The 13,938-nt window shown below is 33.9% G+C and overlaps 3 protein-coding genes across 3 annotated transcripts; 1 reads left to right on the top strand and 2 right to left on the bottom strand.

Annotated features, from left to right (window-relative positions):
• Positions 1-47: 47 nt before the first annotated feature.
• On the bottom strand, positions 48-3,086 carry LOC140804319 (uncharacterized). Its single transcript, XM_073160245.1, has 7 exons — positions 2,856-3,086; positions 2,668-2,729; positions 2,451-2,534; positions 1,627-1,681; positions 800-935; positions 461-511; positions 48-338 (listed from the first exon to the last, which is right to left on the bottom strand). Exons 1-7 carry the CDS (start codon positions 2,968-2,970, stop codon positions 239-241), a joined length of 603 nt encoding a protein of 200 aa, XP_073016346.1. The 5' UTR covers positions 2,971-3,086; the 3' UTR covers positions 48-238.
• Positions 3,087-6,710: 3,624 nt separating this feature from the next.
• On the top strand, positions 6,711-10,356 carry LOC140804315 (uncharacterized). The gene is made up of 2 exons (XM_073160238.1): positions 6,711-9,431; positions 9,514-10,356. The coding sequence occupies exons 1-2, from the start codon at positions 6,797-6,799 to the stop codon at positions 9,939-9,941; spliced, it is 3,063 nt and encodes a 1,020-aa protein (XP_073016339.1). The 5' UTR covers positions 6,711-6,796; the 3' UTR covers positions 9,942-10,356.
• A 457-nt stretch (positions 10,357-10,813) lies between these two features.
• Positions 10,814-13,427, bottom strand: LOC140804318 (leucine-rich repeat protein 1-like). The gene is made up of 6 exons (XM_073160244.1): positions 13,045-13,427; positions 12,074-12,145; positions 11,674-11,817; positions 11,389-11,460; positions 11,232-11,303; positions 10,814-11,060 (listed from the first exon to the last, which is right to left on the bottom strand). The coding sequence occupies exons 1-6, from the start codon at positions 13,272-13,274 to the stop codon at positions 10,988-10,990; spliced, it is 663 nt and encodes a 220-aa protein (XP_073016345.1). The 5' UTR covers positions 13,275-13,427; the 3' UTR covers positions 10,814-10,987.
• Positions 13,428-13,938: the final 511 nt, after the last annotated feature.

The raw sequence follows: 13,938 nt of genomic DNA, 5'->3' as shown, positions 1-13,938 counted from the left end.
TTTTAGAAGTAAAAGAATTCCAGACGATAAAATAAAAAACCAACCTCTGTATACGATATGGTTCGATTCATGCCTGGAATATACACCATATTTTTACAGTCGTAGGAAGGAAGATGAAAGCATATATACATGAGACGGTATTGCAATTGAAACAGTAGATATGATTTGAACCGATCACAACTGCTGTACGTTTAGATTAAACCGATAATAATGACCAACTTAAGTACATAAGTGGTTCTCAATAAGCCTTGTAAGCATACATATATCCACGAAGTTTCCTAAGTTCTTCGGATGACTGGTTGAGTAAATGATCTACATAAAGGCAGACTGCAGTTCCACTACAATTTGGGAAAGCATTGGTGCGGTGTTAATAAACTTAACCATGTCGGGGTTGCAAGCTTGAAAACCACATTATTCCACAGTTGTGTAAAAAACATCAAAAGCGAGGTGTAGGGTTTACCTAAGTGGCCCTAGAGGAAGCCACATTGCATCCCACCGAAACTTTGTCAACCTGCAGTACAGTCATTTTTTTTAAGTTCAACCTAAAATTGATCCGGTTATCGTCACGACAGCAGAAGCATTCAGAAGTTGGTGATTGTAGTCTTGCAACCAATTCAAGCATCAGTAGTCACAATAACGTCACAAATCCTTGTATTTAAGACCAATGTGACGCGGTAACTTGGTCAATTTTCATTGAAGATAAAATATATCCACCGTAAGTTTTAACCAACGAACTTTTTATCTGAGAAAAAATGAAGACTCTGGAAAATAATTGGTGATTCCAATATTTAAAATCTACCTCAGCATGTGGTGCAACCAAAAGATCGCCAACAATGTCCCAGGTAATATAGAGTACAACAACCACAGATGATGGTGTTTTGAATTGTGCATTAAGCCAGTGATGAGCATCAGGCACACTATAACAGCTGCTAAATCTGTGGCACAATTAACAGCGTTGTATCATTTTAATTCACTCTATAAATGGTATATAATTCACCAAACAAGAATAAGACAAATCGGAAGCATCAAATTTGTTCAATAGGTTTATTGCAAATTGTGACAGGCCATGGGATAGCAGTAAGGTTGCTCCATTTTATCATGGATGTTCAAATTGACAAGGTCTTAAAATTTAGTCTTTAGAACTCCGAATGACTGGGATCTCATGAATTAAGCATGCCCTTTAGGCTATATGGAGGGGGGAAATGATCCCGTACGTTGGCATCTAATTAGCTCTGGTAGATTGTCAAAGTTGGTCTCAAATGGAATTTAGATCGAAAATCTTGACCACGGCTTCCTAAATGCATACAAACTTCTTCACAGAAAGGAAAGCTTGTAGAACTAAATAAGAAGTAGTAGGTATGTTGCGACATTGACATAATATGAACCTCTCCTAACCGACTTATTCTAGGAACAATAATCTCATCTTCCATGCCTCAATAAGGACAGTACAAAACCAAAACTAAATTTATAAACAAGAGCTTTCTATTAGGAGGACTTAACAGCTAGGGGGTTCCAACAGAGAATAAATGCCCAAACACAACCCAACGGCCCATTAGCGTACATAATAAGATCATTATCTAGCATTGCACATCCATCTGCCTATGAAACCAGGAGAGAGAAGCAAACCTGCAGCCACTATGCTCCAAGAATCAACCTCGTACATAAAGTAAGCATGAAAACGCTGCATGTGAGATAGAAATGACAAACATCGACATGAGAATCGGTACCATGGCATAGACGCCAGTTCTTTTTCCAATGGTTTGCTAATCTTTTCCTAGAGCGTGGAATAAAAAAATCCAACCGTGTTGTGTGTGTCCATTTTCCAAGATCTTTTCATTCTTTAAACGGGGTTTTATTATTAGGAAAATTGTAAAAAAATAATTCAGCTGATCATTCCCAGACTGCTAAAAAACAACTAATAGATATTGTTGCTTGATATTCAAAGATAAATATAAGGTTAAAAAAATGAGAAGGTTTAAAACAAAAAAAAAAATAGAAGGAGAGAAATCAATTCCAGTTCGTACTAGTTTGATCTGTATATTCAATTTTATTAGGACTGTAATTCAAATAGTTAAAAGACAATTTTGATTGTACTTTATGGTATGTTTTCAGGCATTGATATCAACAGAATCATCGTCGAGATGGGGAGATCCAAAAAATTGTTATGAAGGCCTGCCTTTTGCTATTGCAGACTTCATTGCTATCATTAAGTAACATAAAGTACAAATAGAGCAACAACAAAGATTCAAATATTAATGTGTCACTCTCAAAGATACATAAGCCAGGCTCATGATATTAGAGTTGAAACATTTTTACAATTTCGAATCCTTGGTAAAACAACTACCCCACTATGTGAATGGTGAACATATTCAAGTGCACATTAACAGCAAAATACGTAAAAACGAATATTTATAATTGTGTTTCAGTAGTGAATGACTAGATGAAAATACCAGTTCCCACGGAGAATAAGTCTGTTGATAGATTGAGAACATGAGGAAAGACACATAACATAATATCATACCGCCGAACACACCCTGGCACGCATAAAAAAACCTCGATAAACACACAATCAAGAAGAAATTCGAACTGATCCAACCTCATCAACAAAGTCAATCGCAATAACAAACACGCTGCACAAATAGAATACAGCATTCATCATAGCCATACCCTCCATATAAAAGATTGATAAGCTAGACTCTTCTCAAAGGATCGAACCAAATCTTCTTGCTCTGAACACATTCACGCGCACATAGAATTTACGTAAAAGCGAGTGAAACGATTAGACTAAAAGCTGAATATTCAACCTTCCAAACCAAGCTGAAATTCGTAACAAAAATTTGAGCAAAATCACAGACCTTGGGAGTCGATGGGGCGAGAATCGTCGCGTGTGGGGAGGGATAAATCCTTGCTGTAGATATCCTCGTCATGTGAACGAATTTTCCTCCATTTCCTCGAGACCAACTGCATCATTTGAAATTGAAAGCAAGCAGCTCCTTGCTTGCAAACCACCTGTGATTCTAACAATCTTTACTTCCCTGAAAAACACAATAGTAGGCAGACCGTTTCGCAGCTTATACATAAAAAAATTCTATTTATTTAAAAGTACCTAAATTAATTTTAAAGAATAATAATTAACATGAGACCAACTTCTGAATTTGAATCATATTGAGCAAAATCAAAAACAAAATTTGGGACTAAGAAACATAATTTTTTTTAAAATGAAAAGTGATTAATCAATTTTATTTAGAGGTTGAAATACTTCTTATATTTTACTCTACAAAACTTCTAATCAAATTCACCTATGCTAATCAGTTAATACAATGAGATTTTTAATTTAGAATCATAATTTAATGTTTGATCTTGAAATCACACAAGTTTTAATTATAAATAAACAATCATGAATAAAAAATCAAATAAATCAGTATTTACAAGATCTTATTTCAACTGTTTCCACATTTCTAACTACTGAAATATTTAGAAATTATATTATACATAAAAAAATAAGTTATTATAAACACTACTTAAATATATTTCAAATTATAATTTTATTTTATAAGCAGAATAAAACCCAGAAGGTACTCACCACAATAATTCATGTATTTTATTCTCCACGTCAATCGATATTTCATTTTCAACATATTTAATCAAGAAATAAGAGTAATTAAAAATAAAATTGTGAAACATAGAATTTATAAATTGGTAAATGGTAACCAATTATTGAATCTGAAAAATAAAAAAATAAATAAATGAAAAATTAGGCTAGGCCCGTAGGGTGTGATAGTCACCTCTTAAATAAATAAAATAATATATAAAAACCTAGAATAACTAAAGCTCGAACACATATCTAATTAATAGTTAATTTTGTGATATCAATATTTTATTTGAGTCATCTATAAAATAATATTTTTTTATACAAAAATATTACTTTTTATTATATAATATGAGCATGGTTTACGAATAAACCCACTCTTATATGAAATATTGATTGAATTTCTTGTTACATGGGGTTTGATTGTTTTTATTTTGATCTTTTGCAGTTGTTGGCTTTGGGAAGTAGAGGGAGCTCATCCGAGAAGTAGAGTCATCGATTGTTGAAGAATTAATTGTTTGGCATTTTTTTTTTTGAAGTAGGTATATTGTGAGACGGTCTTATGAATCTTTATCTGTGAGACGGGTCAACCCTACCGATATTCACAATAAAAATTAATAGTCTTAGGCCCCGTTTGATACGTGTGATAAGATAAGTAAATGATTAATAATTAGAGTGATTAAAAAATGAGATATATGGATTAATAGTATGGTGAGATAAATTACATGATGTTTGGTATAATTTTAAAATGATGAATTAATTTTTAAAATTTTATTATAATGACTAAAATACTCCAAATACTAATTAAATATATATTCTTAAAATAATTGAATAAATAATTAAATATTTATAATTATAATTTACATTTATTAAAATTAATTTAAATATATTTATTAGAAATAAATTTGTAAATATACACTTACTTTAATAACTAAATAACAATAATATTTTGAGTGTTTGATGTTAAATAAATTTTAGTAATAATTACAATATTATTGTATTTTTAAAATAATTATAAATATTCTTAAAATAATTTGATAGATAATTAAATATTTATAATTATATTTTATATTTATTAAATTAATTTAAATATATTTATTAGAAATATACGTGTAAATATATATTTAATTAATAATTAAAATAGTAATAATATTTTAAATATTAATTTTATTGTTAAATAAATTTTAGTGATAATTATAATATTATTGTTTTTTTAAATAATTGAAAATAATAAAAATCTATGAAATTAATTTATAAAAAATATAATAAAAATTTAAATATTATATTAATTATTAAATTTTCACTAATTTTAATTTTTATATTATATTGAAGAATACTATTCAAGGGTATTATGGTCAATATACAATCTTATCATGATCATTACTCAAGAATTATACATTATCACACATTTGAGGAGGGATATTTAATCACACAAATAATATGATTATTGAGGCTTTCATTCATAATCAAGGACTTGAAGAAAAAATAAAAAATGAATCAAACACAAGATAAGGAATGATGATTTAATAATCATTCTCTTATCATGGCTACCAAACATACCCTTAGAATAAAAAGTAATAATTTTTCATGGATGACACAAATAAGAGATTTGTCTCACAAAATACGACCCGTGAGACCGTCTTATACAAATATTTACATTTCTTCTTAATACATTCCAAGTAGCAACGTTTGTTGTTGAAGCATAAAATCTAGTATTTGACTGATTTGTTAATATATCTATTTTATTTTTCAAATAAACTAAACTAATCTTCGATTTCTATGCATTTGATTAAAAATTAAAGTATATCTTCCAAGTATTTATTTATTTATTTTATTTTAAGAGATGTGGTTTTATGTACAACCAATTTTTGGGCCCCCATCCGGTAGTCATTTTTTCAAAGTCAAATAATTCGATTTAATAATAATAATAATAATAGTGGTCTCCGTTCAACAAAGGCAACCAAATTTCCAATGCAAATTCAACGAAATAATAAAGAAGAGGGTTAAAAACAAATATTAATAATTGTTATATATATAAGTTTTATTTATGGTTTTTGAAAATTTACATAGAAAAAAATAAGATTTTTGGAAATTTGTTTTTGAAATGGATTGATTATTGGTTTTATTTTTAAATAAAAATAAAATTACAGTAGATTTGAAAATTCAATTGAACTAATGATTTTTTTTTTTGTTGTATATGGTATTTAGAAATTTCAAGATCAAGAATGTCATGTTTAGGTTAACAAAATATACTATTTCAATGATGACTACGTCATGAGATATGAAATTAGTTATTATAAAAGAAAATATAATAAGATAAAAATATTGATGTTATTTTTTTTTTTTAAAAAAAAACAAAATCAAACATTGCCTACAACTTCTGTTTTCTGTCGAACTGAGAGATTGACTCAAAATCAACATTACATTTTCCTTGTAAATTTAAGTGTATAAAGATCGTGTTTTCTAAAAACTAGTGTCTTTGAGTCAATTTTGTGAGCTATATCTCCGTCCCGACCCAACTAATGAAAAATATAAATTTTTATGTCAAAAATATAATTTTTCATGATAATTTTGAATCGAATAAACACGTACTTACTCATAAATTTAATATATGTAAAAGGTATCTTATCTTGAAAAATATTTTAATAATATTTAATATTAAAAAGGTTATAAAAAGAAGATTGGATTGTGAAGCTAAATTTGTCTCCGGTGTGCGCTCGAGCCAAACATCACTCACAGCATAGCAGAAATCTAGATTAATTGATATGTCAAAAAAAGGAGACCTAATAAATAAAATCCGAAAAGAAAGTTTAAGCTAATCCTTCACTTTGTAACATTCCCTAGACTCTGAGAGATCACCACGATTTTCTTTCTTCCTTCTTCTTTTAGGTTAAAAAAAAAAAAAAATTACGAACTTTTAAATTCGGTTTATTTATTTATTTTTTTAAAATCTTGTTTCAAGTGCTTTTTGTAAATAGAAAGATAATAATTTTATAATTTAAATTTAAAAGGGTCCCTTGATTATTATTTTTTTTTATAAATGATTAACCTTTCTAGAAGAATGAAAAGGTTGTTTGAACTTTCAAACTGTATTTTATAAGTCAACGACTCCAACTTCCATTCCCGCATTATAATTTCCATCTTCATCTTCTCCCTCTGAAAACCATCTCAACTCATGAACTACACACTGTAAATTCACCTCCAAAAATGACCAAAACAACCCTGTCACCCTCCCATATCCACCTCCTCCCTACTCTCATCTTCCTCCTCTTCGCTCTATCCTTGGATGGAAACGCGCAAGATTCTGATCCCAATCAAGAACACAACACCTTACTTCTACTGAAACAAAACTGGTCCAATCCCCCTTCCCTTAGTCACTGGAAACCCTCCTCAGACCACTGCACCTGGTCTGAAATCACTTGCTCCAATGGTTCAGTCACGAAACTCGAGATCAAGAACCGGACTATTGCCGGAACAATCCCTGCGTTCATATGCGACCTTAGTAACCTCACTTATCTTAATCTTCAAGTCAACTCTTTCTCGGGTTATTTCCCTGATGTTCTTTACAGTTGTTCAAATCTTGAGCATCTAGACCTCTCTAATAACTCATTCTTTGGAGCGATACCTGATGATATTAACCGGCTGTCGCCTCGGCTCCAGTACATAGACTTGGGAAGCAACAAGTTCAGCGGTGATATCCCTTCAGCCATTGGGAGATTATCAAGCCTCAAAACTCTTTATCTATACGATAACTTGTTTAATGGTTCTTTCCCCCAGGATATTGGCAACCTATCGCATCTTGAAGAGCTAAACTTGAATTCTAATGGGTTTTTACCGCAAAGAATCCCGTCAAGTTTCACTCAGTTAAAGAAACTGAAAAATTTCTGGATGACCGGAACAAATATGATCGGAGAAATCCCTCAAAGTATTGGAAACATGTCAGCTCTGGAGTTTCTCGACTTGTCTGATAATGGCTTGAATGGTAGCATACCAGATGGTCTCTTGCTTCTCGACAACTTAACAAACTTGTTTCTTTACAAAAATGGATTGTCTGGTTCCATTCCTCGGAGGATTGAATGTTTGAACATGCAGGTTCTTGATCTTTCAGCAAACAACTTGACAGGGACGATACCGGATGATTTTGGAAAGTTAACTAACCTTACTGGTTTGGCTTTGTTTTTCAATCAATTATCTGGTGAAATACCCACAAGTATTGGTAGATTACCTGGGCTTGTAGATTTCGGGCTGTTTAGCAATAAAATGTCAGGCGAATTGCCGCCAGATTTTGGCCGTTACTCGAAGCTTAGAACTTTTCAAGTATCTGAAAACCAATTTGTTGGTAAATTGCCGGAATATTTGTGTGCTAATAAAGTACTTATAGGGGTGGTTGCCTTTAAGAATAACTTGTCTGGTGGAGTACCGCAGTCTCTAGGTGACTGCAGCAGTTTGAAAGTTGTTTTCGTACACGAAAACAGTCTTTCTGGTGAAATCCCAGATGGGATGTGGACATCATCAAATTTGTTACAGTTAAAACTAAGTGACAACCATTTCACTGGTAAGCTCCCGAGTACCATCGGCCCTCAACTATCGTTGCTTGATATGGAGAACAATCAGTTCTCCGGTCCCATTCCAGCCGAGATATCTTCTTGGGAGAATTTGAGGGAGTTTAAAGCCAGCAACAACTTATTGAGTGGTGTGATTCCTCAAGAATTGACTGGTCTTCCGTTGCTCGCGATTCTTTATTTAGATGGAAATGGGCTTTCTGGTTATCTCCCAACAAATATAATCTCATGGAAGTCTATGACACTCTTGAATCTCAGCGGAAACCAGCTCTCTGGTGAAATCCCCAAATCAATTGGTTTCTTGCCACAATTATTGGACCTGGACCTGTCAAGAAACAAATTTTCAGGGGAAATTCCACCTGAAATTGGACGTTTGAAGCTAACTTCACTCAACCTCTCCTCCAATCAGCTCTTCGGGGAAATTCCAGATGAGTTTGAAACAGCAGCTTTTGACAGCAGTTTCTTGAACAATGCCGGACTTTGTGCAAATAACCCTTCACTAGGCCTCAGCCGATGTAATAGTCAGGCCAAAAAGTCGAAAACTATTTCATCTCATTTTGTTGCTGCAGTCTCAAGTGTTGCAGCACTTACACTCCTTGTGGTTATCTTGTACGCTATCTTTGTGATCAGAAGTTACCGTAAAAGAAAGCATATATCGAACTCGACTTGGAAACTCACTTCATTCCAGAGGTTAAGCTTCACAGAAAGAAGCATATTATCAAGTTTGACTGACAACAATTTAATTGGAAGTGGAGGGTCCGGGGAAGTCTACCGTGTTCCCATTCGTCAATCAGGTGAGTATGTTGCGGTTAAGAAGATATGGGATACAACGAAGTTGAATCAGAAACTCGAAAAGGAATTTTTAGCAGAAGTTGAGATACTTGGTTCGATTAGACACTCCAACATAGTGAAACTACTCTGCTGCATCTCGAGTGAGGAATCAAAACTTCTCGTTTATGAGTACATGGAAAATTGTAGCCTGGATAGATGGCTTCATGGAAAAAAGAGACAATATTCTTTCTCAGGTTCAGTTCATCATGTGGTATTGGACTGGCCTAAGAGGCTACAGATTGCCGTTGGAGCTGCTCAAGGTTTATTCTACATGCATCACGCGTGTTCACCGCCTATCATCCATCGAGATGTGAAATCAAGTAACGTCTTACTAGACTCAGAATTCAATGCAAAGATTGCAGATTTTGGTCTAGCAAGAACGTTGATCAAGAACTCTGAGCCGAACACCATGTCAGCTATAGCTGGCTCCATTGGATACATCGCTCCAGGTACTCATTTTCTTCCACTTTCTCGAAAATATTTTCTTAACAAAATCCCTACTAAAAATCAGCTGTTCACCAAAAATTTCAGAGTACGCTCAAACTGCAAGGGTGAATGAAAAGATAGACGTATTCAGCTTTGGAGTCGTCCTACTTGAACTGGTAACAGGGAGGGAAGCTCATAATGGAGATGAGACCATGTCTCTAGTTGAATGGACTAGGCGTCACATTCAAGAAGGTAAAAATTTAGCCGATGCATTGGATGAGGATATAAAGGAGGCTCAGTACATGGATGAAATCGATTGTGTGCTTAAACTCGGGATCATCTGTACTGGTAGTGTTCCCTCGAACAGGCCAAATATGAGGGATGTTTTGCAAATCTTGCTCCAGTGCAGCCAAAAGAGTCCACCCGGAGAGAAGAAAAACATAAATGAATATGATATTGCTCCACTTCTCCAGAACAGAAATCCAGAGAGGTCACTCGAGCATAATGACTCTTTGTTTGCATCAATAGTTTGAGGATCCTAGAACTCAAGAAAATGGACAAAACGATTTGGTTGGCAACTCATTCGATTTTAGACAGTTCTGACTCGGGAGAATGCTCTACGCAATAGAGCTACTAGAATTCTTGAAATGAATACGTGGCATAATGCTTTCAACATTGGCTTCCTTGTTTCGTTCTCCTATAGTAGAGCATTGATAGATTACAGCTCATAGCAATGAAATTAGATGGTACTTTATGTGTACATAGCGCTAAGAAAGCAATTGTGGGACTCGTAGACTTCTAAATTTTTTCTTATTTCAATAATGTATGGTAATTGATTCAGCAACATACAGATTATCTGGTTGCCTCGTTTCGGACATAAACCAAATGTGTGTATTCTAGTTACGTAGCATGGGTTTGCTTCATGTCTTTGACTCAATGCGTATATTCTAGTTGCCAAGCACGAGTTCTCAGTCAAAGTCTCAAAGACATGAATCATATATATAATATTTATAAAAAAAAAACATATACGATGGATCATTTTTTGCGCTGATTCGGTCAATATAACTCTCCTTATTGTTTGAATAATCATTTATGGCTTTGTCCGTAAAATTATGTTAATGTGCAATATTTGCATTATTCATTCATGCTGCACACATAAGAAAACTCTCCTTTGTGTAAGGATAAATGCACTTATCCCACACCTTCGGGATGGAGTCAACCCAAAACTGAGGTGCTCCCACCCAAGTGAAGAAACGGGGTTGCACGAGATTCTCTTGATGTAGCGCAGTGTTACGGCCCAACAGTTAATTACATATTGGCATACTTGTAAATACATAATTTGCTACGGGTATACAGTTAACGTAGCAGGTGAAAAATCAGTCATTTCGTGATCGACTAAAAGGAATTGGCTGGAATTGTAGTGGTATGATTAGTGGTCAATTTACTCGATCACCAGTGCTTACAATAGGATTAACATCAAGTTTACAAAGCAGAGAATCAATACACAACTTGACAAATTTTAGGAAGTAACAATACGAAAACGTTAAATATGAAAAGTTCAGCATCTAACACCATTTCTTTACACGCAGTTGGTATCATAACTTGCAAGTCCTTGCAGCTCCGGACCTTCGAGACGAGGGTTGTTCTCAAAACTGCAAAACCAAAAACAAAGACCGATGGGGTAAATCTCAGCATAATTCATGAATAAAAAATCAAAGGTAAAGGAATCATAATACTATCCATATGATATATATCCACAAAAGAATGTTGGAATGGATTAATAAAATGGATATGCAAACAATACTTTTAATCAAGTATCTTACTTGTCCAAGGGAATGTGCTCAAATGGGCCAGAGGTAGGAATTGTGCCACACAAGTTATTGTTAGATACATCCCTACAAATGGAGATATATCAATCACATCCTGCACTTGTTAAATGAGCCAATTGTGTGTGTAAGTACAAATCACAAGCACACTTACACAACTTTCAAGCTAGATATACTAGCAAGTGCTCTTGGGATTGGTCCATTTAGCTGATTGTCATTCAGACGCCTGCAAGAGTATTTATTTATTTCAAAGTCGAATAGGAAGTATGTCATAAGCTCACATGGCTATGCACAGCGCAGAGAAGAAAATAAAAGGGAGAAAGGAAGGGGTGTTTAATCTGCTGTGGATCATTGATATATGAAAATGAACCACACCACAAAATATACCAGGGGAATGTTGGTGAATTCAGTAGCTATGGAAAATTGAGGTCAAACTTACAAGAAGACGAGAGATTTCAATTTTCCCAATGATGGAGGGATTGTTCCTGAAATATTGTTATTGTACAGATCCAAACTTATTAAGCCCTTCAGATTACCAAGCTCTGCTGGAATAGTACCTTGAATATTATTTTTGTAAAGTTCTCTGAAATATATTAAACAAAAAAGGAAAGAAAAATAAAAGGAAGTTACATTTCAGTGTATTCTAGAATAGAGTAATGAAAGTGATTAAACGAATAAATAGAGTAATGAAAGTGATAATTCTTTCATGTTTTCATCTCATAAAACGAATAAATAGAACGTTAACTGCGAGCCACCATAGACGGACAAAGTCCTGTTTATGGAAGTGAAACAATGCACTACCTAATAGCAAAACAAAACATGAGTTGCAGAATACTCACAGATACTGGAGATGCTCAAGTTTCCCGAGCTCAGGCACTAGATGACCTGTCAAATTTGAGTTGCCAAGGTCCCTAAAGAAAACACCAAAAGAAAATATTGTGATCAATAGGCTGATACAAGTAAAAACTTAAACTTGTAACCCATCTAAACAACCGTAATGTGATTTGCGGAAGAACAGTTTCATTCGTAGAAAAAAACCCTAAACATGATGGGAAGAAAAAGCAATATAAACGAATATTCCACAGTCTGCATCACAACTGGGGACACTCGGTGCTTGAAATAGATTGTGTTAAATCTGCAAAATATGACTATCATTTAACCATGTTCAACAACGACATTTTTTCGTTCATCATTCTTCCTCACAGTCGGTATCATAATCTTGGACATTAGATGTTGGAAATAGATTGTGTTAAATCTGCAAAATATTACTATCATTTGACCATGTTCAACAACAGCTAGCAGTGGAATTTCTCCGTTAGTTCTCTGTCAAGATCACCATGAACCGCTAACAACATGATGGAGCGATTATCTAATCTCCAAGGACTATCAACAGCAGCCACCTCCTCAATTAACAGGAAAATGATAAAAATTAACATAAAATACAATCATCTCTTCACTTGAATGCACCAATAATTTTTTTTTTCAGAAAATACCAGATATTAACACCCAGATTTAAAAAAAAAATGGGAATTCAAATATTTTCTTTCCTCCAACTGACCTAACATACTTGAACAAAAAATCACCAAGAGATTTCCCAAGAATTAGATAAAATAAGTACCAGTTAGAACTAAATCACACAAGCAATACAGACAACCAACTTTAGAACTACCAAAAATCGTACAGTTTCATGCCAAATGTCAAGAAAAGCACAACCCATAAAAAAAACCCTCCAACTCCAGACAGAACAGATAGAGGTGTCAAGCATACATGAGGACGAATCAAATCAATTATCGGATTTATACAAACATACAGGCGGGTGACTTGGTTGTCTTGATTGCAGGTGACATGGAACCAAGTACAAGGGCACACGAGGTTCGGATCCCAGCTCTGTAGCACGTTATCCGGGTCGGATAAGCCCCGCCGAAGTGCGTAAAGTGCGTCCCCTTCAGAATTCCCCTGCACCTGGTGCAGGAACAGTGAAGCTGAAGCAATAGTCAGAGCAAGAGCGACAAAAACCGATAAACCTGTCATACCCATCATTCAGATTGAACAAAGATAACAATTTTGGTTTCAGGGTTTTTGTTCCGATTGAAAAATTTACAGAGTGATATAGGAAAAACAAAAATAGAAAAGGTGGAGAAGCAAGAACAAAAGTTGGGTCCGCCAAGAAGAATTTGATATATAAATAAATAAAATAAAATAAAAACGGAATTCAACTTGCATGAATATGATCCAACATCGGACGTGTTGAAATTAAGGTTCGTTATTCCATTGCCTTTCCATCTTTGCCCCGAAAAACCAAGTTTTTAGCGAAAGTTGACTCAGTCACAAATTAGTCCCGTAAATATCTTAATAGTAATTAAACTTGACCCATATATAATATTCAATTTGGTCTTCAAACTAAATTTCTACTTTAACTAAAGTCTAGATAATTCAAATTTTATGTTGGTTTTAACGAATTAAAGTAAATCGAACAATTCCAATATCTAGAATTTATGCGTCTATCAATTTATTTAAAAAATTACAGTGTGTGTGTACTCATGAGAGATCTGGTTAAATACAACTCGCTTTTAGATCGTGGCCCAACTGGACTGGACTAAGCCCATTGACAAAAAGCCCGATCAACAAATAATAAATTAAGTGAGGTGGCAGTCAACGAACGTGGGGACACCGCGTGAGAACCGCGTATAGAAATTAGCCAATT

This window comes from Primulina eburnea, chromosome 11 (assembly GCF_022965805.1).
Source record: "Primulina eburnea isolate SZY01 chromosome 11, ASM2296580v1, whole genome shotgun sequence".
NCBI classification, from domain to species: domain Eukaryota; kingdom Viridiplantae; phylum Streptophyta; class Magnoliopsida; order Lamiales; family Gesneriaceae; genus Primulina; species Primulina eburnea.
The sequence above is the reverse complement of the archived record's forward strand: the minus strand, read 5'-3'. Positions and strand labels throughout refer to the sequence as shown.

Bases quoted from the DNA above. Each gene is read 5' to 3' on its own strand.
- LOC140804319 (XM_073160245.1), bottom strand. From the start codon at position 2,970: ATGATGCAGTTGGTCTCGAGGAAATGGAGGAAAATTCGTTCACATGAC. The intron at 1,682-2,450 runs GTATTTTCATCT...TCTCACATGCAG, and splicing joins CTTATTCTCCGTGGGAACTG to CGTTTTCATGCTTACTTTAT. The intron at 936-1,626 runs GTTTGCTTCTCT...ATTGTGCCACAG, and splicing joins TTGGAGCATAGTGGCTGCAG to ATTTAGCAGCTGTTATAGTG.
- LOC140804318 (XM_073160244.1), bottom strand. From the start codon at position 13,274: ATGATGGGTATGACAGGTTTATCGGTTTTTGTCGCTCTTGCTCTGACT. The intron at 12,146-13,044 runs GTATGTTTGTAT...TGTTTTCTTTAG, and splicing joins GACAACCAAGTCACCCGCCT to GGACCTTGGCAACTCAAATT. The intron at 11,461-11,673 runs GTAAGTTTGACC...ATACTCTTGCAG, and splicing joins TTGAAATCTCTCGTCTTCTT to GCGTCTGAATGACAATCAGC.
- LOC140804315 (XM_073160238.1), top strand. From the start codon at position 6,797: ATGACCAAAACAACCCTGTCACCCTCCCATATCCACCTCCTCCCTACT. The intron at 9,432-9,513 runs GTACTCATTTTC...CAAAAATTTCAG, and splicing joins CATTGGATACATCGCTCCAG to AGTACGCTCAAACTGCAAGG.